The sequence below is a fragment of the Cucumis sativus genome, chromosome 6, assembly GCF_000004075.3.
Source record: "Cucumis sativus cultivar 9930 chromosome 6, Cucumber_9930_V3, whole genome shotgun sequence".
Lineage (NCBI taxonomy): Eukaryota > Viridiplantae > Streptophyta > Magnoliopsida > Cucurbitales > Cucurbitaceae > Cucumis > Cucumis sativus.
The window spans coordinates 22,865,596-22,888,439 of record NC_026660.2 but is presented as its reverse complement, the minus strand read 5'-3'; the positions used below and the strand labels follow the sequence as shown (position 1 = coordinate 22,888,439).

At 33.5% G+C, this 22,844-nt stretch overlaps 2 protein-coding genes and 1 pseudogene across 3 annotated transcripts; 1 reads left to right on the top strand and 2 right to left on the bottom strand.

The window, feature by feature from the left end:
* Positions 1–1,917: 1,917 nt before the first annotated feature.
* LOC101220050 (serine/threonine-protein kinase PCRK1) lies at positions 1,918–5,548 on the bottom strand. The gene is given in 6 exon segments (XM_004143216.3): positions 1,918–2,438; positions 2,440–2,837; positions 3,161–3,283; positions 3,362–3,622; positions 4,136–4,518; positions 5,035–5,548. Coding segments are annotated over 5 exon segments (1,272 nt in total). The 5' UTR covers positions 4,514–4,518; positions 5,035–5,548; the 3' UTR covers positions 1,918–2,326.
* A 1,206-nt stretch (positions 5,549–6,754) lies between these two features.
* Positions 6,755–8,632, bottom strand: LOC101222569 (annotated as a pseudogene).
* A 2,338-nt stretch (positions 8,633–10,970) lies between these two features.
* On the top strand, positions 10,971–22,338 carry LOC101219814 (putative white-brown complex homolog protein 30). Of its 2 annotated transcripts, XM_011659357.2 has the most exons (14): positions 10,971–11,707; positions 11,783–11,859; positions 12,826–13,107; positions 13,761–13,824; positions 13,919–14,065; positions 14,280–14,314; positions 16,730–16,803; positions 17,260–18,158; positions 18,597–18,893; positions 19,219–19,689; positions 20,181–20,329; positions 20,631–20,920; positions 21,114–21,247; positions 21,882–22,338. In XM_011659357.2, the coding sequence occupies exons 1-14, from the start codon at positions 11,475–11,477 to the stop codon at positions 22,036–22,038; spliced, it is 3,309 nt and encodes a 1,102-aa protein (XP_011657659.1). In that variant the 5' UTR covers positions 10,971–11,474; the 3' UTR covers positions 22,039–22,338. The 2 variants fall into 2 exon arrangements, with proteins under 2 accessions (XP_011657659.1, XP_031742577.1); XM_031886717.1 differs by lacking the exons at positions 21,114–21,247; positions 21,882–22,338 and having other exon boundaries at positions 20,614–20,791.
* The last annotated feature ends 506 nt before the right edge of the window (positions 22,339–22,844 follow it).

Below are 22,844 nucleotides of genomic sequence, written 5' to 3'. Positions count from 1 at the left end.
ATTGGTTTTTTAAATGATTGGTAGAATATAGAATTAACAAAGGAAGAAAGTTACGTTGAAGGTGGAAGTAATATTTATGTACCGGCAACGAGATTTAATTGCTCGCTTCCATTCGTTCATCTGAACGCTTTTGCACCACATTAGGCATCCATGCTCAAGTCGTTTAACTTTTAGGTCAGGCATTCTGTTCGGGCGTCCAATTTTCAACGCCTAAAATTGTTCTTTCTAGGCATCCTATTCTTGAAGTCTAACTCTAGCTTTCAACACATTGTTGTTGTTTGATTTCAATGCAATTGTTGTTCTTCAAGTTCTGTCGAATAGTCCAGTACAAGTTTCAACGCATATTTAAGAGAATTTGTCGATAGTTATAAACATTCTTTAAATAAATTATTTTATCCCACAATTTTTAGGTTATTGATAGTACTGACTTTGTTAGGTTAATTTGTATTAATGTATTTTATATCCCATACTATTATTTTCATATATACTTAGAAACATTCAATTACTTGGAGTTGAATTTTAACCATCTAACTTTATATTATGAACACTTGTTTGGTCTAGAATGAAAGCTTGAACATATTATAAATCCCATTACTTTAATTTCTTGTTTTACAAGGTATTAGGTCCACTGGCATTTCTGTGTTATTATTGTTACTAGTTCCATATTTTATTACATGATTAGTATCCCGAATTCATGATTTTGTAAAAGTATAAAATGATGTTCGTGAGAATTATAATTTAGTCTCTAAAGTTTTAACCGTGAAAAAATATCTAGTAAAATTTATAGATTTTAAAAATTTGTTTTATTGTACTAATTAGATATTGTTTGATTATGTTTGTTATTTACTTGTGTCATGAAATGTGGGGTTCAAGACAAATTTGTAATCAACACAATTTGATTTGTAGAGCTAAGACTCAATTTGATTCCTTTGAAGATGATGTGAAAAGATTTTTTTTTTTATAGATATTTTTTAACGAATTTTTAATTTTTACCTACAAATGTCGTTACTATTATACTATTATAGATAACATTGTCAACTAGTCCTAAATGGTGATGATGAAAGTAAACAAACTCAATCGCAATCAAATTACATTTACAGTTGAGTTATGCTATGATCGATGCATGAATGTGAATTCATTACAATTACACCGATTCTTATAATAGACTAGTAAAAATATTCTTAATTATTAGCACATATTAAACTCAAACGCGAAAACGATTATCACCAACGGATCTAATAAGATAATTAAATCAACCAAAATATATGTTATAAAAGAATGAACACTTGATGAGTCCTCGATGAATATCCAAAAATTCTTTATGATCAATGTTCTACAACCTAAAAACGCCCTTCAATGATATAAGTTCTTGTGTAATTCAACGAATTAAACTTTGATGGACCTACGTGTGTTTATTATTTTGGAAACGAAAGAAAATCACGCAAAGATTTTGTTTCTTTTTGTTTTTGAGAAAGAGCATTAACTAAATAAGAACTATGTATATATACCAATATATAGGAAACTTCTCATAGGTAACTATCCACTCACCACTAACTTGGATAACTACCAACTCCCTCACCACATGGGTACCTACCAATGATATTGGCAAACTGCCCACATCCCAAAATAACTAACAACTAATTCACTTGTCCATCATCAAAAAAAAAATCACCCATATTTTTTCAACATAGGTAGAACAGTCACAATTATCAAATACTTAAATTATATAAATCAATAATAAAAATCAAATTTTCTGACATTAATCATCGATACCTTATCTTATTCAACTTTTTTTTCTTTCTATTTTCTGTGTAGATTATCATTTTTTGTCAAGTAAATCTCATGAAACCGTCGTAAACTTATTTCAACATTTTTAAACTTTATATATATGAAATTTTAACTTATAATTTACCATCATTATCAAAAGAGTCTTTCCAATAATTTGTATTCAAAACTTTTATATTGTAATGATAAACAAATATGACCGTTTACAATGAGTCAGACTTTGAGTCTTAGATGCCTTACATGGAGTTGTGCAAAAGCCAAGAAAGAGCAATCTAGCCATCTTTGGCTAAAACAATAAAATCTTCACTGCTTCCAAGTTCAGTGAAACAACTATGATAAACTTATCATCAATTTGTTAAACACAAGAAGAAGAAGAGGGGAAAGAATTTCTGGATTTAGTGCATGAAAAAGCAGCTATTTTACCTACTTTTATTTGCACAATACGGAAGCATATGTTACAAGATCATCATCCGTGTCATATATCATCAAAGATACCTGGCAGCTGAAATCGATTGGCCAAGCTCATAGACTGTTACTTCAATCATTGTGTCCTCAAAAGCTTCGCTTGTAAATATAGGAACCAACCATTATCTCTATGTTGAGAATCTACGGTTCTACTAGCATTTCCTGATTGGGCGGCCTTGGGAGTTTTTCATGGTGTAAGGCGCTAAGGGTGTTTGAGAGTTCCCTGTTTCTGTCCATGTCTCTGCAATCCGGCTAACCATTTCCAAAATATCGCTCATCTTTGGACGATTTTTTGGATTTCGAACGAGGCAACGGTTTGCAACGTTCGACAGCTTATATGCAGATTTAATGTGTGATTTCCCTTTCAGCCTTGGATCCAGTATTAGCTGAAACTTCTTTGTGTCAGACAGATATGGTTTCACCCATTCTAAAAGCTTCTGCTCACTCTTGGGGCGGTTTCGGTCTATGGGAATCCTACCTGTTATGAGTTCATAAAGGAAAACCCCGTAACTCCATACGTCGGTCTTGGATGTCAGACGTCCAGTCTGGACATACTCAGGAGCTGCATACCCCATCGTTCCAACAATCTGATGCACATTGTTGTCATATTTATTGAGTGCTAAGAAAATATAAGAAGTTCTAAACAAAACTACCGGAATAAAGCGGCTCAAAAGCCAAAACTGAGCTCTACAATGACAATCCTATTACCAGCCGTGTTACGAGTTTGAGAAATTAGATTAGTACAGCAGAAAAAGATTGTTCGAAGCCAGGAATGATGAAGTTCAGTTGGAAAAAAAACTGTTGGGTTGTTATGTATGTGCGTGCAGGTGAGTTTGTTCGGTCTTCGTGGTCAGAATTGAGCAATGTTCAATTGGTATCAAGTAAAATGGGTGGTACTGTTTGAACATACCGCTGTTGAGACATGAGTAAACCCTTCTGGAGGTCCTAACCTAGCGAGTCCAAAGTCTGACAGCTTTGCATTCCACTGCTCGTCCAGAAGAATGTTCGAAGATTTGAAATCCCGGAAGATTATCTGCAAAGTTCTTCAGAGAATAAAGATACATACATCCAAAAGCCTAGGAAAAGTTGCTTCCCAAAGGATGAAAAATACCTGAACGTCTAACTCTTCATGTAAATATGTTAGTCCTCGAGCAGCATCTTGGGCAATTCTTAATCTCATAGCCCAGGAAAGAGTTGTCTCTGATCGACTAGATAAATGGTCCAACACACTTCCATTTGCCAAGAACTCGTAAACCAGTAGACGCTGTATTCCTCTTTCATCATCGTCGGCACAGTAGCCGATCAATTTAACAAGATTTGGATGTTCAACAAATCCAAGAAAATTCACTTCTGTCACCCACTCCTTGTGACCCTGCCAGCAAGAGGGCGGAATCTCAATATGAAAACTACTAATCCTTGGATGATTTCTAGCGATCATGCAAAATGCAAATCACGGTGATGAAGAATATAGTATGAGTCTATGACATTATATTTCAGAATAATAAGTTCACAATAGCTTGTAATTGTTTGCCATATAACATTTGGGTTTAGAACATACTTTTGCTGATGTGATGTATGAAAGACATATATGATGATGCATTCAGTCACAAAATTTGTCTCGCATAATTTATATTTATAAGACTTGAAAATGTGTACAAAAGAATGTTCTAGATCTCCCATGAAAGTAGAGAAGAAAAATTTTAAACCCTCGATAAAACAGCACACCAGTCACCACCATCTTTAACTTCCATGGAATTGCCAATGTACTTTGCTCACTAAGCTATTTTCAAATGAAATTAATGAACAAGAAAAAATTAAGTTGGCCTAGAACTTTCATCAAAGACTAAATAGCTTGCTAGTTAATGTCAAGAGGCAGAAAACTCGCCTGCAATCCCCTTTTACCAAGCTGTTTGACAGCAACTTCGATTTTTTGTGACGGATTATCTGCACTCCTGATTGACCCTCTATAAACACATCCAAAACCACCTTCTCCAACCATAAAAGTTCGACTGAAATTTTTAGTAGCTGATTTGAGATCAGACACGGTAAAAACCCTGAGGTTGCTAGCTCTTTCAGACATGCTGAGTATGTAATTTCTCCTTGAGGATTCTGAGCTACTGTTCGAAACGTTTTGCGAATTAAGTTCAGAACCAGACCTTCCAGCTTCAATGTCGGCATTTGTGGAAGTGATCGACATAACTGGTGTCGAGTTCATTGGTTTTTCCCTCTTGTCACCATTACAGAGTGAGCAAAACCAACTCATGACTCCTGAAATAGACAACACATTGACTCTTCAGCTATCAGTTACCAATCTAAACGTAGCAGAAAACATGGACAACAATGCCAAATTGCCAGAACAAACAGGGAAATGAACTATAATTCAAAGGAAGAGGTTGAAGTTATTTGTGGGAAAAAAGAGGACATAACAAACTGAAAAAATCCAGGGTAAAACTTGGAAGAATTGTCTATAATTCTGCCATTAAAGAAGAAATGGAGTCAGCAGAATCCCAGATCTTCTATTTTCATTTCTCCATGACAATTCAAATGATAAACTAGTAGTAAATCACCCTAGAAATGACCAATTAAGAAAAGAACATTTCTCTTAGTCCTAAAGTAACTATCAAAATCAACCCATCTGTTGTAACAAAAAGAGAAACAGGTCTAAACAGAACAACATGAGAAGATATTCAAAAAGTTAGCAGCACCCAGATTAGTAACTTCAATCCAAGAAAAGCAAAAAGCAAAAAGCAAAAAATGGGTCAGTCAGAATCAGATAACCCAAACCTGTTGCTACGTTTCTCACAAGATCGCAGCAGCCATGAATCGGAACTTCTTTAGGAAATTTCTGAAAAAAAACCCAGATAGAAAAATGCCCAAAAAACGTAGAAACCGGTGAAAGTACAATGGACAGGAGACGACCCAGTAAATGTTTTTGAGAGTCTTTACACGGCAGCTGAAAGTCAATCGGTCTGGTCAGCTAACGAGCCGAGATTAACGAAAGGACAATTATACAATATGGGCTTAAGAGATGAATAAAGATGATTAAAAAGTGAAGAATGGCCGAGGGAAATTGAATGGGAAGTCAATGGATGAGGTTCGCGGGATGAAATCAATGGGAAGCAAGACCAAGTGTTAGGGCCCGCCATGGCAGTGAATGGGGTACTCTTCAACCAGAATTAAAGCCGTGGAAGGAGCCAGGTAAGTGCTTCACCGACCCCAAAAGCAAAAATTTCTCGCCTTTTCGCCATTTTTGGAGTAAATGTGAAAGTGGATTGGATCATGTCTTTGGCGGTGAATTTTCTCACTTCTGTAATTCGTGCTATGCTCGTGGAATATGGAACAAATTCGAGAATTTTATACCCAATGCTAAAAGAAATAGATGAAAAGTAAGAGGCAGTTGGAACTCAAAATTCAAGGGTGGTTGTCATACTTCAACTATACCATTAATTACCGTCTGAAAGCTTTTGTTATTGCATTTACTATTTCCTATCATACTAAATATTAAATTTTGATAATCAAACACAAAGCTACCATGACATATTGTCTACAATAACTACTAATTATATCACCCGATTATATTAAAAATGCCATAATTATAGAAGCCTTAATATAACATTCATTTTAGTTGTTCTTGGGACGAATGAGCATTTAGAAGGAGACTGTTACTAGAAAAAGAAAGTGAAGATTTACGTATGTCATTATTTCTCATTCAATAGTTTTTTTCCTTTTTCTTTATAAACTTCATTTTTAAGTATTTTTATCATTTTTGTTATTTATGATAATTTAAAAATGAACTATAAATACTTTCACAATTTAAAAAAACAAAAAAATGTTTCCATTCTTGTCAACATCATAATCAAGTTAAAATATGTTTTGTGGCAACTAAAAGAAAAATTTATAAATCTTTGGAAGTTGATATTGATGGTTAGTATTCTTTTTAATTAAATATAAAATTTTTAATTGTTAAATTTGCACTTTTTTTGGATCCATCACAATTTATTTAAAGAAAAAAATGTATATAAAACAGAAATCTTCAAAATTAAACCGTCTACTTCATATGTTATATAAGGTTTATATAATTAGCAACTTCTACTCTTTCATCCTATATATCATAAAATAAAACTAAGAAGTACAACAGTTTGAATGTATTAAATGAACCTATAAATAGTTTAAAATATACTTATTAAATCAATAGCTTTTTACTTGATTTTGTGTAACAAATCTTTAATTGTTTTTATTTTATACCAAAAATTCTTAAACCCCCAAGTTTTGTATCAATAAGTCAACTTAAAATTGATTTGTTTCAGAAAGTAAAGAAGGATTTGAATCATATATTTTCTTGGATTGCTAACACATAGCTGTGCCATATATATATTTTTTCTTTTTAATTTTCAATGGATCGAAAATGAATATTATTCTGAAGGATAAAAAAAGTTTTTTTTTCAAAAATACAAAAAACTGACCAATTATTTACCTTTATTACACTTAATTTTTCTATGAAGTTTCAAATGTTATATTTTTTACGATTTTCCTATGCTAAAGAATTTGGAAATAATAATAGAAAAATGAAAAGGTTAAGCAACTAAGAAACAACTTATTTCAGTAATAATAAAGCTGAGGCTTCTAATCCTTAACTTGGGGGCGAACTTTAACGAGTTGTTGAGGCAGCAGCATATATCTGTTCCAAAACCAGTGTTGTCTCCTATCACATGATATATCTTCAATGGGGACACCCTTTGTCTCCGATAGGAAGAAATAGATGAATAGGGTCATCACAACCACGAAGAAAGCAAAGAAGAAAAACAGTCCAAATTTCATATGACAAGGCATGATGAGGAAGATCTGAGCAATTATAAAGGTAAACAACATGTTCACTGACACTGTTATGCTTTGAGCTGCTGATCGAATCTCGAGTGCGAAGATTTCACTAGGAACCAACCAACCCAAAGGTCCCCAAGACCATGCAAAAGCTTGAACATAGATGCAGATAGACAACACCACAACACCAGCATACCACTTGGGTAAATAAGCAACATCGCCAAAAACACCAAATTTCCAAGCGATGAACACAGCTACCAAAACCTACAATATAAATGTCAATTGTATTAGAATTGAATCAGATAGAGCAAGAAATGCTATAGAAAAAAGTTACCCACCTGAAAAATGAACATGATGATTCCACCTAGCAAGAAGAGAATCCTCCTTCCCCATTTATCAGCACCATAAATAGATACATAAGTGGCCAAAACATTAATACCACCAGTAATGACAGATGAAAGAAGAGAAGCGTTGTCTCCAAATCCAATAGTCTTGAACAACACAGGAGCATAAAACATGACCGCATTGATACCAGTCAATTGCTGAAAATATGGGATTAAAATTGACATTACCAATGGTGGTCTGTTTTGTCTCTCTCTCAAATTTCTCCATGGATGTTTCACTGCTTTAGCAGCCATGCTTGCTGCCACCATGTCTTGAAATTCTGCATCTACATCATTCTCAGACACACCGCGAATGCGTTTAAGCATGACTCTTGCCTTCTCAACTCCACCTCTCTCCAACATTGATGATGGAGTATCAGGAAGGAACAAAGCTGAGACTGTTATAAACAATGCAGGCACTGCTGCACCGCCCAATCTTACACGCCACCCCTATCCACCAGGAATATTAGCAATACCATAGTTGACAAAGTTTGCTATTAAAATACCGATGGTAATTGATAGTTGAAAAACAACATTAAGCGAACCTCTATATTTAGACGGAGCCATCTCTGAAACATAAAGTGGAACAGATTGGAGTGAAAATCCAACGCCAATACCCAAAAAAATACGACCAACGATCAACATAGCAACGTTTAGAGCTGCAGCATTAATGATAGCACCAACCAAGAAGACAAAACCACCGATAAGCATAGACTTTTTACGACCATAGGTTTTGGTGACCCAATATGCTACAAAAGAGGCCAAAAGTGCAGCCAAATAAAAAGAAGTGAGAGTAAGGCTATCAAATTTGCAGTATTGATTGGTAGATGTGTCTAGAGCTTCTTTATGATAAACTGATGGAAAAAAAAAATTGTAGAAAGGGAGCCATGGAGGTGACGCCACCTAATACAAGAAAAAACAAAAATAAAGTTAGTAAAATGCGTGGAGAGACCCAGAAGAGTTTAACTCAACTGATATAAAAAACAAAACGTAGATAGAGAAAAAAAGAGATTTTAAGGACACTTAAGGTAAGTAGTACCACCTGAGATACCAATGTCATAACCAAATATAAGTCCACCCATGGCAGCAACAATGCAGGTCATCAGCACATAAAATGTGAGTTCTCTAGGATAGTTCTTGACCGGACCGCCGCTTGGCTCGAATCCGCCACCGGCCATCATGGTGGTTATTGATAAAGAGCCAAGAATAATGGAAGAGTAGCAAAAGTACGTAGCTGAGCAAGTATTAGCAAAAGTACGTAGCTGAGCAAGTATTAGCAAAAGTACGTGGCTGAGCAAGTATTAGCAAAAGTACGTAGCTGAGCAAGTATTAGCAAAAGTACGTAGCTGAGCAAGTATGGTTGATGGAGAGCAATAGAAGAGATTGGAGTACGGATGAAAAATAATAGGGTGAATGGTAGAATAAATAGGCTAATAACTCCAAATATAATTAGGAATTAGGATTAAGGAAAGGGTTTCCAAATCATAAATCAAAAACGTGTCTAAATAGGAGATTAAGATTACGGATAATTAGATAATTAAGTCGTTTGCGTATATAATTGTATTTATATTTGTTCCATAAATAATAATAACAATTTTTTTTTGTAACCTTTTCTTTTCTCCAACTTAAAATTGTATTCTCAAAAACATTTTCACCTAATTTAACCATTTAAATTGCAAATTAAATTATAGGATAAGCATCAGTTACAAGTTCAATTTTTTTTTTTTTTTTTTATTTTGTGACAGTACACTACTTAATTGATGCATTTTTAACTATTTATAAAAGTTCTATTAAAATTGTAATTTTTGAAATAAGTTATACATTTTAAAAACAAATAACAAAGTTTAGACTAACTTTTTTTGTCATTATTTAAATAACAAAGAAATTGAAAATGTGTATAAAATATAGTAAAATTATTATGTAGCTCATTTGATATATATATATATATATATATATATATATATAATATATATATATATATATATATATATATATATATATATATATATATTAAATAATTCTCACCGAGTGGGTTATTAGTCAAATTTTAAAAACAAAAATAACTTCTTTTATTTTTTATTTTTTTGCTTGTTTTTTAAACCATTCATAAAAAATAGATAACAAATTAAGAAAATTAGAAGTTTAAGTGTATATAAACTTAATTTTAAAATTAAAACAAAAAAAATGTTACCAAACTATCTTTAGTTTTTAAGTTTTGAGTTTAATTTCGGTTTAGTTTATAAGTTTAAAAAAATGGTAAATTTTATTTTTGAAATTTGAGTTTTGTTTCATTTTGATATATATTGTTTAAGACATACACTTTCAATCTATAATTTTTTCCGTAAAATACGCACCTGCTTTTAAATTTACATAATACATATTGATTAGTTTAAAATAATTATAAAGTAAAATCGTAAGTTAATTTTAATAGTGATGAAAAATATTTAAACCTTATTAACCACCCAAAGTACTTACTTTAATTGTTTTGAAATAATTAATAGATATTGGACATTAAAGATAAAAAGTGATTATTCAATGAAAAATCAAACTCATCCTTTAGATACAAAATTTAAACAAAACTTAAATTTCGATAATAAAACGGTAAGATTTTAAAATCTAGAGACTAAATTTACATCAAACTCAAGATTTAACTACTAGTTATAGTTTAATAACCATTTTATTTTGTTTTTGAAAATAAAGCATATAAATACTACTTCCATCTCTAATCTATTTTTTTTGTTGTATATTTTTATTAATGGTTTAAAAATCCAAGCCAAAATTTGAAACTAAAAGAAAAAAAAAAAGTAGCTTTTAAGATTGTGTATATTGTTTTTAAAATGTAGGTAAAAATACAATTATTACATTTAAGAAAAGCAAACAATTATATGAAAGGTTGAATAAATAGATTTAGATTATTGGAAAATTATAAAAATAGTAAATTTGACAAGATATTTACAACATGTAGCAAAATTTTATATTCTATCAATAATAAACATTGATATGCTTCTATCAGTTCATCGATAGACAGTGATAGAAGTTTAACTGTTTTTATCATTGATAAAATCCAAAATTTTACTATAAGTGATAAATATTTTAATTTATTTTACCATTTTAAAAAACGTCCTCTAATATTAAAAAATAAAAACTAAAAACTAAAATAATTCAACTAAATGTATAATATTTTAAAATATGAAAACCAAATAAGTATTAAACCTAAAACTTAAAAGAACTAAAAAAAACATTTAGTTGGGTAAATTAATTAAATTTAATTATTTACTAACCTAGATTTTCAAATACTAATTATAGTTTTAGAGGGACTAAATTTAAAATTAAAAAAAAAAAGTTGTAATTTAATATACTTTTAAAATATCATAGACATAAATGTGAAGATTGAAGGTCTAATATGTAATTTTATCGGGAAAAACCGAGTCGGGTAAGACCGGAGTTGTTGAACCGTAAGTTTTTGGCGGTTATAATGATCCAACTAGCGGTTGCTCATCGCGCGCCACATTGCATCAACAACATCGTTATTTGTATTTTCAATAATAATAATAATGAAAAACCATTCTTCTCAAATTCTCGAGCAGTTTTGCTTCTCTCCATCAATTTAGCCACCCATTTCTCCCCGCCATTTCTTCATCCCCAAATCAGGACTTCCTTTGGAATTTCCATGGCTTCCATTGACCTAATTTCAGTAAGTCTTTCACATTTCTCTACATCCATTGCAGTTCCAACTTCCGTATCTTCTTCTTCCTCAACCCAATTGCAGTTTCTGATACCCATAACTTCATTCCCTCTTTTCTCAACTCAACCACTATGGATCTCTTTCCATTACCTGCATAATCCTACCCTTTTTAATTTCCCCTTTCCCTTTATACATTACTCGGAATCTTCTCCTCTTCGCTGCGTTGCTGATTGCGATGAAAATCTAGTGGGAGTATCTGTTTCATTGCCATGGTTTGGATTCATCGCAATTTTAGCTGTATATGCGAACTTTTAGTGGGGAATTTTTAGCTATAGGAAATGCGTGTGAGGAAGATAATTGGGTGCTGTGTATTTCGTATGTTGTTGTTTATCGTCATTGTTCTAAGTCGATTTCCGACCATTCGTTGTGTGGATGAAGATGATTACCGTCAGAATGGTGACCCGGCATTGCTTTCTTCGGTCACTCAGATAGTTAATGGTCAGATCACGAATATGACACGCATTATGAGCAATGACATTGGCAAGAATTGGGGGTTCTGTGTAAAGGATTTGTGCGTATTCATTGTTTTAATTGTTTTTGTTATATTCGAGTTCTTAACTCGATAGTCTCCTCTGCTTTCTACTAGGGACTCCGACTGGAATGGTGCATTCAATTACCAGGGCAACGTTGGTTTCTTGACTTCGTGTATTAAGAAGACAAAAGGTACGATATTCTAGATTCAGTTTGTGTTATTTTGATTTTATAAGAAGGTTATAAGGTAAACAAGGACGAAGGAACATCACCTTGATAAAGGGCTAAGAGGTCATGGGTTCATCCACGGTGACCCCTAGGATTTAATATTTGAGGAGTTTTTTTTGGCACTCAAATGTTGTAAGGGCATGTGTCGTAAGCTTATTTGCATAAGCTGGTTGGACACTCAACGGATATAAAAAAATTAAGAAAAGAAAAGAAAAGAAGAGAAGTTATGGGGTAAACACTAAATCTTTTCTAATCTTTGATTATATCATCTAATGTCATTTGTCTCTGTAGTGAGAGGAACTGCATAGAGATATCTTGGTTGAGTGGTAGTTGACCAGGTTATAAGAAATTGGGATAACAAAAAAATAGTTATATCCAATCTAGTGTAGTTAATCTGTCTTTCTTCATGTGTTTTTCCTTTTTCCACAGATAAGGTATTCTTACTTGTTTTAATGATCTTCATCGTAGAAGAAAATAGGCTCATGAATTACTAAAAATGAGACAGTAGGGGTGCATACAATACATCCCTAAAAAAGAAGGGAAAAAAAGAGAGAGAGAATTTTAACAGAGGTGGGCACAACAACTATAATCAACTGTAAGAGCGAAACTGAAAATTGAACAAAAATGCAAGAACCTGACTTGGCATAGGTTGAATCGTTTTTGGGGATAATGCTCCATATTTCACCAATGAACTCAAAATAAAAAAATAAGTACTATAATAGTTATGACACTAAAATGTAGATGACATATCCCTCTCTTTTAGATGTCAGTGGCTGTCTCTTTATATCTTCAAGGCCACATTATACAAATGAAAAAGCTAGTTGAATTGATTGAATTCACTTATATTATTTTTATTTTCTATTTTAATTCCTTACTTGGCAACATTTCCATACATCTTACAACTTTTCCTCTGTATTAATTTCTTAACAGGAGATCTTACAAAGAGACTATGTACTGCAGCTGAGCTTAGATTCTTCTTCAGAAGTTTTGGCACGAGGGGGGCGAGTCCAGGAATCACGTACACTTACATAAAACCTAACAAGAACTGCAATTTAACTTCGTGGGTTTCTGGATGTGAACCAGGTTGGAGTTGCAGTGTTGGCAAAAACAAGAAGGTTGACCTTAAAAGTACAAATGTTCCTTCTAGAAGGGAAGACTGTCAATCTTGTTGTGAGGGTTTCTTTTGTCCTCAGGGACTTACATGCATGATACGTAAGTATGTGACTAAATTACCTCTTATTATTTTTCTACCCTCCTTGTTCTGATCTTGATGAAACAGTCCTGTCTACTAGAAGTACTTCTTTCTCTACAGTTTTCCACAATCTCCTTACTATCTGTGGATCATATAACCAGAAACCATAAGGAGTATAATACATACTGAAAGAAGTAATTTTGTGAACAAATACATAAAAACTTTGAGCTGAGACTGCGTTTACATTGTATTTCCCTAACCAGGAAAATATTTTTATGTACCCTGAACTAATTTTTTTATACTTTATTTTGTAAGTTGTTATTTAACTTTCAAGCTCTTGCCAGTATTTTTAATGATTCATTGTGGGCTATGTTCTAATTTGATTCATAGCTAAAAATGCAGGTTATGTTATAGAAGAACTTGAACTAAAAATTTATCTACATTATATTTCCCTAACCAGGAGGATACCTTGATATAATCTGTACCAAATGTTTCTGACAGTTTGTTCTTTATAAGTTATAATTTTATTTTCAGTTTGTTTCCTAAAATTTATGGTAATTCAGTTATGGGTTACGTTATAAATTGAGTTACTAGCTGGTCCAAAAATCTTGAATGAAATATTTGAATTAGCACCTAACACATTCACTTTTTTCCCCCCCAAAATCAAATGAAGCTTGCCCGTTGGGATCTTATTGTCCTCTTGCAAAGCTGAATAATACAACTGGAACATGTGATCCGTAAGTTCATATCCCTTGTCAAAGTTGTTTTCTGATGAAATTACTTAATTTTATATTGAGTCTATGTATTTCAACTTTGTGATATGATCTGTAGATATAGTTACCAGATACCCCCTGGACAACCTAATCATACATGTGGAGGAGCAGATTTGTGGGCCGATCTTGGAAGCAGCAGTGAGATTTTTTGTTCTCCTGGATCATTCTGCCCTTCTACCACAAGCAGAGTTTCTTGCAGTAGTGGGTATTAATTCTCATCTGTGAACTGTCATTATTAGTCATATATCTCATCTTGAATTGATATCTGCAAGGGTCTAAAATCTTAATCAGAGAACAGCTTAGGTTCACATTAGTATGTGATATTTACCTACTTCCAAGTATCTAGTTTACATTAGTATGTGATATTTGGTGTCATTCTCATAGTGTCGTTCTAATCTCTGTTCCTACTTCTGTGTTAGGCATTACTGCCGGATGGGTTCCACTTCTCAACAACGTAAGTAGTGCAAGTTAACTTTTGTGGCGTACCATTTGTTATTATTAAAAGTATAGACGAAGAATAAACATAAGTTTTACGTGGAAACCCTAGTTTAAGGAGAAGAACCATGTTGCAAATCTTTCTTATTATCTTCTTATAAAACTAATGACGCAGAGGAGAATAAATTTATAGGCAATAGAAGCCTAATTAAAATAATGAAAGATAATTAGGGCAACATAAAAGACTAAAAAAATCTTTGGGCTTTCAACATCCAATAGGCCCCTAATTCTAACAGTTATCAACTTGAAAATTGAAATGATATTAAATACTAAATAGTAAGCTAATTCTGTTGAAGTACGTGTCGCCTTTTAGTTGATCTACTGCATAACATTTATTGTGGGTTCTTTGTAATGGAAGTTGCATTGGGATGACCCTTTTTAAATATGATGTATGATACAGGAGAAATATAACTGTAAAAGTAAAGACATGAAGTTGGTGGGAAGTAGAATTTGAAATGAATTTTTTTTGGTGATGCTGATCTGTATAATTGTAGAAAGAGAAGAATACATAGGATTTACGAAGTACTCCAGCGGCTGACTTCTCTTCCAAAACGAAAGGGCCTCAGACCCTTGCCTATTCTGGATTGGAATGTGATGCCAATCTAAGCCTTAGGAGAGTGGGGGAAGTAGAGAAGGCTAAGATCAAGTTGAAAAAAGGCCTATACAGAAAGTGGCTTTCAAACAATTTGGATAGAGATAGTATATATATTAAATGAATTGGAGACAGTTGAGATCAACCATTTATTTAACCATTTAAAACCCTTTATGATTCCTATGTCTCCCTTAGTTCTAACTATTAAACCACCGATTCATCCAAAAGCTTAAGCTAGTGGTTGAAGGCAAATTTAATTATATATCACCAACACTCCCCTTCACTTGTGGGCTTGAAATATTTGAAAGGCCCAACAAGTGGAATCAATTTTACCTCACTTTTGGGTTTGAAATCTTTGAAAGGCCCAATAAGTGAAAATTGATTTTAATTGGGGAAGAAACGACAATGCAGGGGCTTGAACACAGGACCTTCCTGGACCACCTGCTCTGATACCATATTAAACCACCGATTCATCCAAAAGCTTAAGCTAGTGGTTGAAGGCAAATTTAATTATATATCACCAACACTAACTATGAGTGCGCAATGGACTTTGACAATCATCATGATTAGAAAGGGGGAGAGGGGGATGCCTATCTGGCCCTCTAGATGCTATTATGAAATTAAAGTATTTAGGCATCTGCAAACTCATATAAATTTCTCTAGATGCTAATTTGTTGCTTGCTTACATGATGCTAGAGGCTTTGTTGCAAGATGTCTTGGTTATCAAGTGTACTTCTGGTAACAGTGGACAAAGCATAGCAAAGTTAATGAAGTGGATTCTAAAGAGTGATTGATAGTTAGTGATTGTTTGACTTTATATTCCTGTAGTAGGGAGGGCTCTACCTGTTTTATGGTTTTTAGTAGAGTTGTACAGTATTGACATTAAGTTGGTGAGACATCATTTAGAGTAGGTGTTTTAACAAGGTTTACATCTCACTTTGTTGATCTGGTGTCTAGTAAGAAAGGTAGCATAGTTAGGATATGATGGTTTTCATCTTTTATTGCATATTTATCCCTCAAATTTTGGTTTCAGGACAGTTCATTTTGGTAATAGAGAAGAATGCATGCCATATAATGTGTGAGGTAATGCACTTAGCTTAGATGATAGCTGGACATAGGGTATTGAGACAAATAGAATAGACAAGATTGAGTACAACATTGAGAGATATGAATATAGGTGGGAAACATAATGACCCAACGGTAACATATTATTTACGTTCAACATTTTCAAAGAGCCAACCAAAACCATGTAACATACATAACTAGAAATTTGAATGAAAGAATTATATTAAAGAAATCCCCAAAGTAATATCCATGGACAAAAATGCAAAACTAATTCCAATAATAATATTTTCCTTTTCTGTTCCATATTCAAATTTCATTGTTAAGGATTTATTGTGCTTATTCTATAATAACTTGTATATGGAAAATAATAAAATCCACGATTAGCAAATTTCCTTAGAAACTCATTAAGGCTTCAAAAGTTCTAACTAGGAGGCTTTTGGATATCTAAAATCATTTAATCCATCCCCAAGATCTGGATACCAGCTTGAGAATTTGACATAACAATGCTATATGTGAATAAACGAACTTTGGCCTAACTTGTAAACTTCACATAAATTTGAAGAAAATGTTGACTGAGTATCTGACCTTTCGTTAAACTTGTTCTTCTTTAAAGTTTTCTTAGCTTTTATTTGATAAATCTTAAATCACATTGTATGCATACAAGGAGTTGAACATTTCACTCGATTACAATAAATTATCTTTAGTAATGGTTTGCAGCATGCTTCAAGTTGGCAACCTGCAATCCAAATACTGCAAACCAAAATATACATGCCTATGGGATTATCCTCATTGTAAGTAACTCTTCTTCTTCTTTCTTTCTGTATTTCTTTCCTTTTTTGTTTTTGGTTTCTCCCCCGGTATATTTTGCAATTTAAGCTGACATCAAATCTTGATTGGATACAGTCTGTTTTGGCTGAGTTGGTAGATATCATTCTCATTTGTAATTCTGGATGCCATACTAATTTTCTTCTAAGATTAGAACTATATATGTTCCTCACATTGCACTTTAATAACCTTTCTTTCAGTCGTGTTCGGTGACTATTTTCATTCATGATCATTCTACATTTGGTTTAGTTATAGGTTGGAATGCTTCTTGGCATAAAATGAATATCTAATTTATACATTTATGAAACCATTTTATGCATTGTCAAAACCTCTTATTACGCATGTTCTTTGGCTTATTTAATAGAAATTACTTTTTGTATGATATGCAACAATGTATTTTGATATTGCTCACATTTTTGTAGGTTGCATTAAGTACTCTGCTGCTGATCATTTATAATTGTTCTGACCAAGTTCTTACTACACGGGAAAGGAGGCAGGCAAAACGAAGGGAAGCTGCTGCAAGACATGCTCGAGAAACAGCACAAGCTCGTGAAAGGTGGAAATCTGCGAAAGATATTGCTAAGAAGCATGCAACGGGATTGCAAGAACAATTGTCAAGAACATTTTCTCGTAAAAAATCATCGAGGCTGCCAGACCAGCTGAAAGGTTTGGGTCAATTACCACCTGTGCATCCAGGGAGTTCAGGTGCACCGGAACAACAATCTGCTACATCAAAAGGAAAGAAAAAGGAAAATAACCTCACAAAAATGATGCATTCCATTGATAGTAATCCAAATAGCAATGAAGGCTTTAATTTGCAGATTGGAGATAAAAATATCAAAAAGCATGCACCAAAAGGCAAACAAATACATACTCACAGTCAAATCTTTAAGTATGCTTATGGTCAGCTAGAGAAGGAAAAAGCAATGCAACAGCAAAACAAAAATTTGACTTTCTCAGGAGTGATTTCGATGGCCACTGATACTGAGATTAAGACTAGACCTGTGATTGAAATAGCTTTCAAAGATCTTACTCTGACATTGAAGGGGAAAAGCAAGCATCTAATGAGGTGTGTCACAGGGAAGATTATGCCAGGTCGGGTTACAGCAGTCATGGGTCCATCAGGGGCAGGAAAGACAACTTTTCTTACCGCTTTGGCAGGGAAGTCAACCGGGTGCACTATGACTGGTTTAGTTCTTATAAATGGAAAACCCGAGTCAATCTATTCATATAAGAAAATTATTGGTTTTGTACCACAAGATGATATAGTGCATGGAAATTTGACAGTTGAGGAGAACCTCCGATTTAGTGCTAGGTGCAGGTATGTGAATTTTTGTTATTCAGAACTTTACCATTTTTGACCTAAATATCAAATCATATTCGTATACTGCACGCACTATAACATGAATGGTTTGGTGACTAGAGTGTTTTGCAGTTTTTAGGAGTCAGGACCCAGCACTTCATTGGATGCTAATTGTCCTGAATATTATTTATTTTTTGGATTTCTTATCTATAAGCTTTATCACCATTTTGAAACCCAAAACTAATTTCCACTGTTGCTCTTGATTGAATGCTCTGTGTAATTTAACTGTAAATAACTGGTGATGGTTCAGATAATGATAATGTTCAATTGTAACTGCCTTTCACCCTCTACAAAAATATAAATTTACACCAGTGGGTTGGGTCTGTTGAAGAAACAAATGTGAATGTTTGGTTAAGTATTGATTTTTTCCATACTGATCTATTCTTTACTTTGTAGACTATCGGCTGACATGCCAAAACCTGATAAAGTTCTTGTGGTAGAAAGAGTTATTGAGTCCTTGGGACTACAAGCAGTCAGAGATTCGCTTGTTGGAACAGTGGAGAAAAGAGGAATCTCTGGAGGTCAAAGAAAACGAGTTAATGTTGGGATTGAAATGGTCATGGAACCTTCCTTATTGATTCTAGATGAGCCTACCACTGGTCTAGACAGTGCATCCTCTCAGTTACTTCTTCGTGCACTTCGACGGGAAGCCCTTGAAGGTGTGAACATCTGCATGGTACTTCACCAACCTAGGTTTGTATAGCATCCCTTCACCAACCCTATGCAGAACTTTAGACTGCTATTCCTCGCGATACTTGTTCAACACTCCATAAAATATATCTGAGCATATTTATCTTCTTCTTCTTCTTCATGACATCAAACCTTGAAATTATAGATTACTAATAGACAATTCTTCTCCCACTGAATGGGCTCTTCTTCGTGTTTTGCCATGAGAAAACCTTTCTCCCCTTCTAATTCCTATTAATAAAAAAAAACTTGTTAATTCAATATTACTTTTACTTTGCCTTATTTGGTCCTACAATCATGAATAAACTTGTTTTCATTTTTGTGGAGTCAGCTATTCGTTGTTTAAGATGTTTGATGATTTGATACTTCTCGCCAAGGGTGGGCTTACTGCGTATCATGGATCTGTAAAGAAAGTGGAAGAGTACTTTGCTGGCATAGGGATCACAGTGCCAGATCGTGTTAATCCTCCAGACCATTTCATTGACATTCTTGAGGGTCTGGTGAAGCCAAAAGGGGTGACTCACGAACAGCTTCCGATCAGGTGGATGCTTCATAATGGTTATCCAGTACCTCCCGACATGCTGAAATTATGCGATTTTGATACATCTGCGAGCGGTTCAACTCATGGAAAACCTGGTGATGGAGCTGAAGAACAATCTTTTGCTGGAGATTTATGGCAGGACATGAAGTTTAATGTTGAAATGCAGCGTGATCATATACAACAGAACTTTTTAAGTTCTAAGGATCTATCTAACCGAAGAACTCCTGGTATAGCTCGGCAGTATCGGTATTTCGTGGGAAGGTAAAGATTATATGTACTATTGGATCATTCTACTTTGTATGCCTCAAGTATGATAATTATAAGCCCTGAGTTCGGGTTTATAATCATATTCTTACACTAACTCAAGACTTGTAATCATATTATTCAAAGAACACTTTTTAAAAAACGTTAATCATTCAAGATAAATATATAAACAATTAAGATTTTAGAAGCATGAAACTCAAACATTAAAATGTTTTGTAGCAAACATTTTTTAACAGAAGTAATTATAATTAAATTACTTGGGCTAAAAGCACTTTCTAAAATTACTAGCAAAGATGCTTAGTGAAACATTGACAAATGTGGAATTGTACAGGAATATTTCAAATTTGTGCTTGAAACTTTCCTGTTGGTTTGTCTTGTTGGAGAGTTTGCAACTGTAGACTTCTTTATGTTTGTGTGTGCGTGTGTATCTTTTTTAATCTCTTTAAAAGTAATAATTGTTCTGTATATGGTTTTTCTTGTTTTGCCAGGGTGAGCAAGCAACGACTGCGAGAAGCTAGAATTCACTTGGCTGATTACTTGATGTTATTACTTGCGGGAGCCTGCTTAGGAACTCTTGCTAAAGTGAATGATGAAACATTTGGTTCCCTTGGCTATACTTTCACCGTTATTGCTATTTGTGAGTTGCCAGTTGTGAAATAAATAGCTTGTAGATTGCCTTTAAATTTACTGTTCATCTTGATTATTGCACCGGTGGAAGTGGTCTTGGATTAATCATAGTCCTGTTTGTTCTTTTTAAACGTATATTTAATAGTTAAGATCACTTGATTATATGCCATAGCAAGTAATAACTTCTCCATGATCACAAGTCAGACAATGCATAGTCTGTATGCTTGATTAATGTCCATTAGGAAGTTCATCCCACTATATGTCTTATGTCACATGCTCTTTGCTTATTTGCAGCCCTACTCTTTTTGCAGCCCTCCTATGCAAGATCGCAGCACTGAGATCATTTTCTCTTGACAAATTACAGTACTGGAGAGAGAGTGCATCGGGGATTAGCAGTCTGGCACATTTTCTCGCAAAAGACACACTTGACCTTTTCAATACAATCATCAAACCACTGGTTTATCTGTCTATGTTTTATTTCTTCAATAATCCCAGATCATCCTTTACAGATAACTATGTTGTTTTAGTCTGTCTGGTGTACTGTGTGACCGGAATGGCCTATGCACTTGCTATCTACCTTCAACCGGCTCCTGCCCAATTGGTACATACTCTTAACTTACAATGCCAACTAATCTCATGCGATGTAGGACTGCGACATTATATCTTTTTTTTGAGCAATAGGCATTCCTGCTTTGGCCTTTTGGGTGTCATATATAGTGCTCAACTGCTCATTATTTGGTCTGAGAACAAAAAGTTGATTCTCCTTAACTATATCGTAATTCCTCTTCTTGCAGTGGTCAGTGCTTCTTCCTGTAGTTTTGACGCTCATTGCAAACCAAGATAAAGATAGTCCAATAGTCAAATATTTAGGAAAGTTTTGCTACACTAAGTGGGCACTCGAAGGCTTTGTCATTGCAAACGCAGAAAGGTAATTTTTTTCCTCATCATTTTGTTCTGGTAAGAATATAGTCTATTTAGCATGTTTGTTAAAGTGCAGTCAATTTAGCATACTTCAACTTGCACTTGACAAACAAAAACGCTAGTAAGAAATATTCAAGATGTACCCCCAGTCAATATTGTCATTGTGACTAGATCAATATATAATATCTATATTGAAAACAAATACTAGACTGTCTTGAAAATAGGTAATAAAAATCATCAGTTGGTTCAGAAGTTCAGAAACATCAAATAATTTTAACCACACTATAAGTTTACTTCTAAAATGGACTTGGGAATATCAAGGTTCTGCCTGAGAATTTTTGCAATCATCGTTGTTTCAATTTCTTGGGCACATTGATTGATATAGCTATAGACGAAAGCAGCTTCATATAGAAATCAGATAAGAATAACTCAACTGTGTAAAGTTTTTACTTTTTCCTATTGGATGAATTCTGTAATGGTTTTTTTTAAGCTAAATATAATTAATTGTTTCCTATGGAACTATGACCTTGATCTTGGTTATAGATTTCATGTTAATGTAAAACTAAAACCACTCTGATTTAAATGATTATGCTGTATTATCCATTGAAAAACTTGGTGTTGAATTGCCTTATCTTCCACAGGTATTCTGGTGTATGGTTGATTACGCGCTGTACTTCACTGATGGAAAATGGTTACGATCTCCATGACTGGAATCTTTGTTTAGTGATGCTCATTTTGTTTGGCTTACTCAGTCGTGCAATTGCTTTCTTTCTTATGATCACTTTCAAAAAGAAATGAGTTTAGTTAGTTCTTTTATTTTCCTAAAGTTTCATTTGTAATGAATGAAAATCTACTAGCAGTAGAAATTGAAGGCCAAAACTGTAGAAGATTTGTACAGATTAGATGTGCACACTATCAACATAGATTATATAGGGCATTACTTGTTGTAGCTTAATGTCCATCTCTTGGTACAACACCCAACTGACATGAAATAATCCAAATTATTACCATGTAATGTATTATTGCTTTTGGTAAGAAATAACAATCTTATGATCAAGCTTGGAATTCAGTTTTGGAGGTTGAATTCCTATGCTCTCACATGTGTATTCTTCAATCAATATCTTCAAATGTAGCAAAATGAATAAATGAATAAAAAGACATTTATAAAATATAACAAAATATCATAGCTTGTCTACAATGGAATCATGATAGATTCTATGATATTTTCTATAAATTTATCCATTCTATTGAAGATTTTTAGTTATGTAATTTATTTCTTATGGGAAGGAATAACTAATCTTCTAATTTTACTATTAATAATACAAACACTTTGTGCTCACTTTGACACTTTTTTTTTTGTCACTTTTGTGACACTTTGTGAATACAATTTGCCTATCTCTAATTTTAGAATTGACTCTAAAATTATGGGATCAACAGAGAGATTGAAATGTGTTAATATTGAGAAATTAATACCATAAAGCTCTTACGTGCAGCATCAGTGTGTGTAAAAGTCCTAAAATAATTTTCCAAACTGTCTAAAAGAACAAAATTTCTAAACATCACACATTTCAATATTGTTATTTATTTATTTTTTACATATTTAA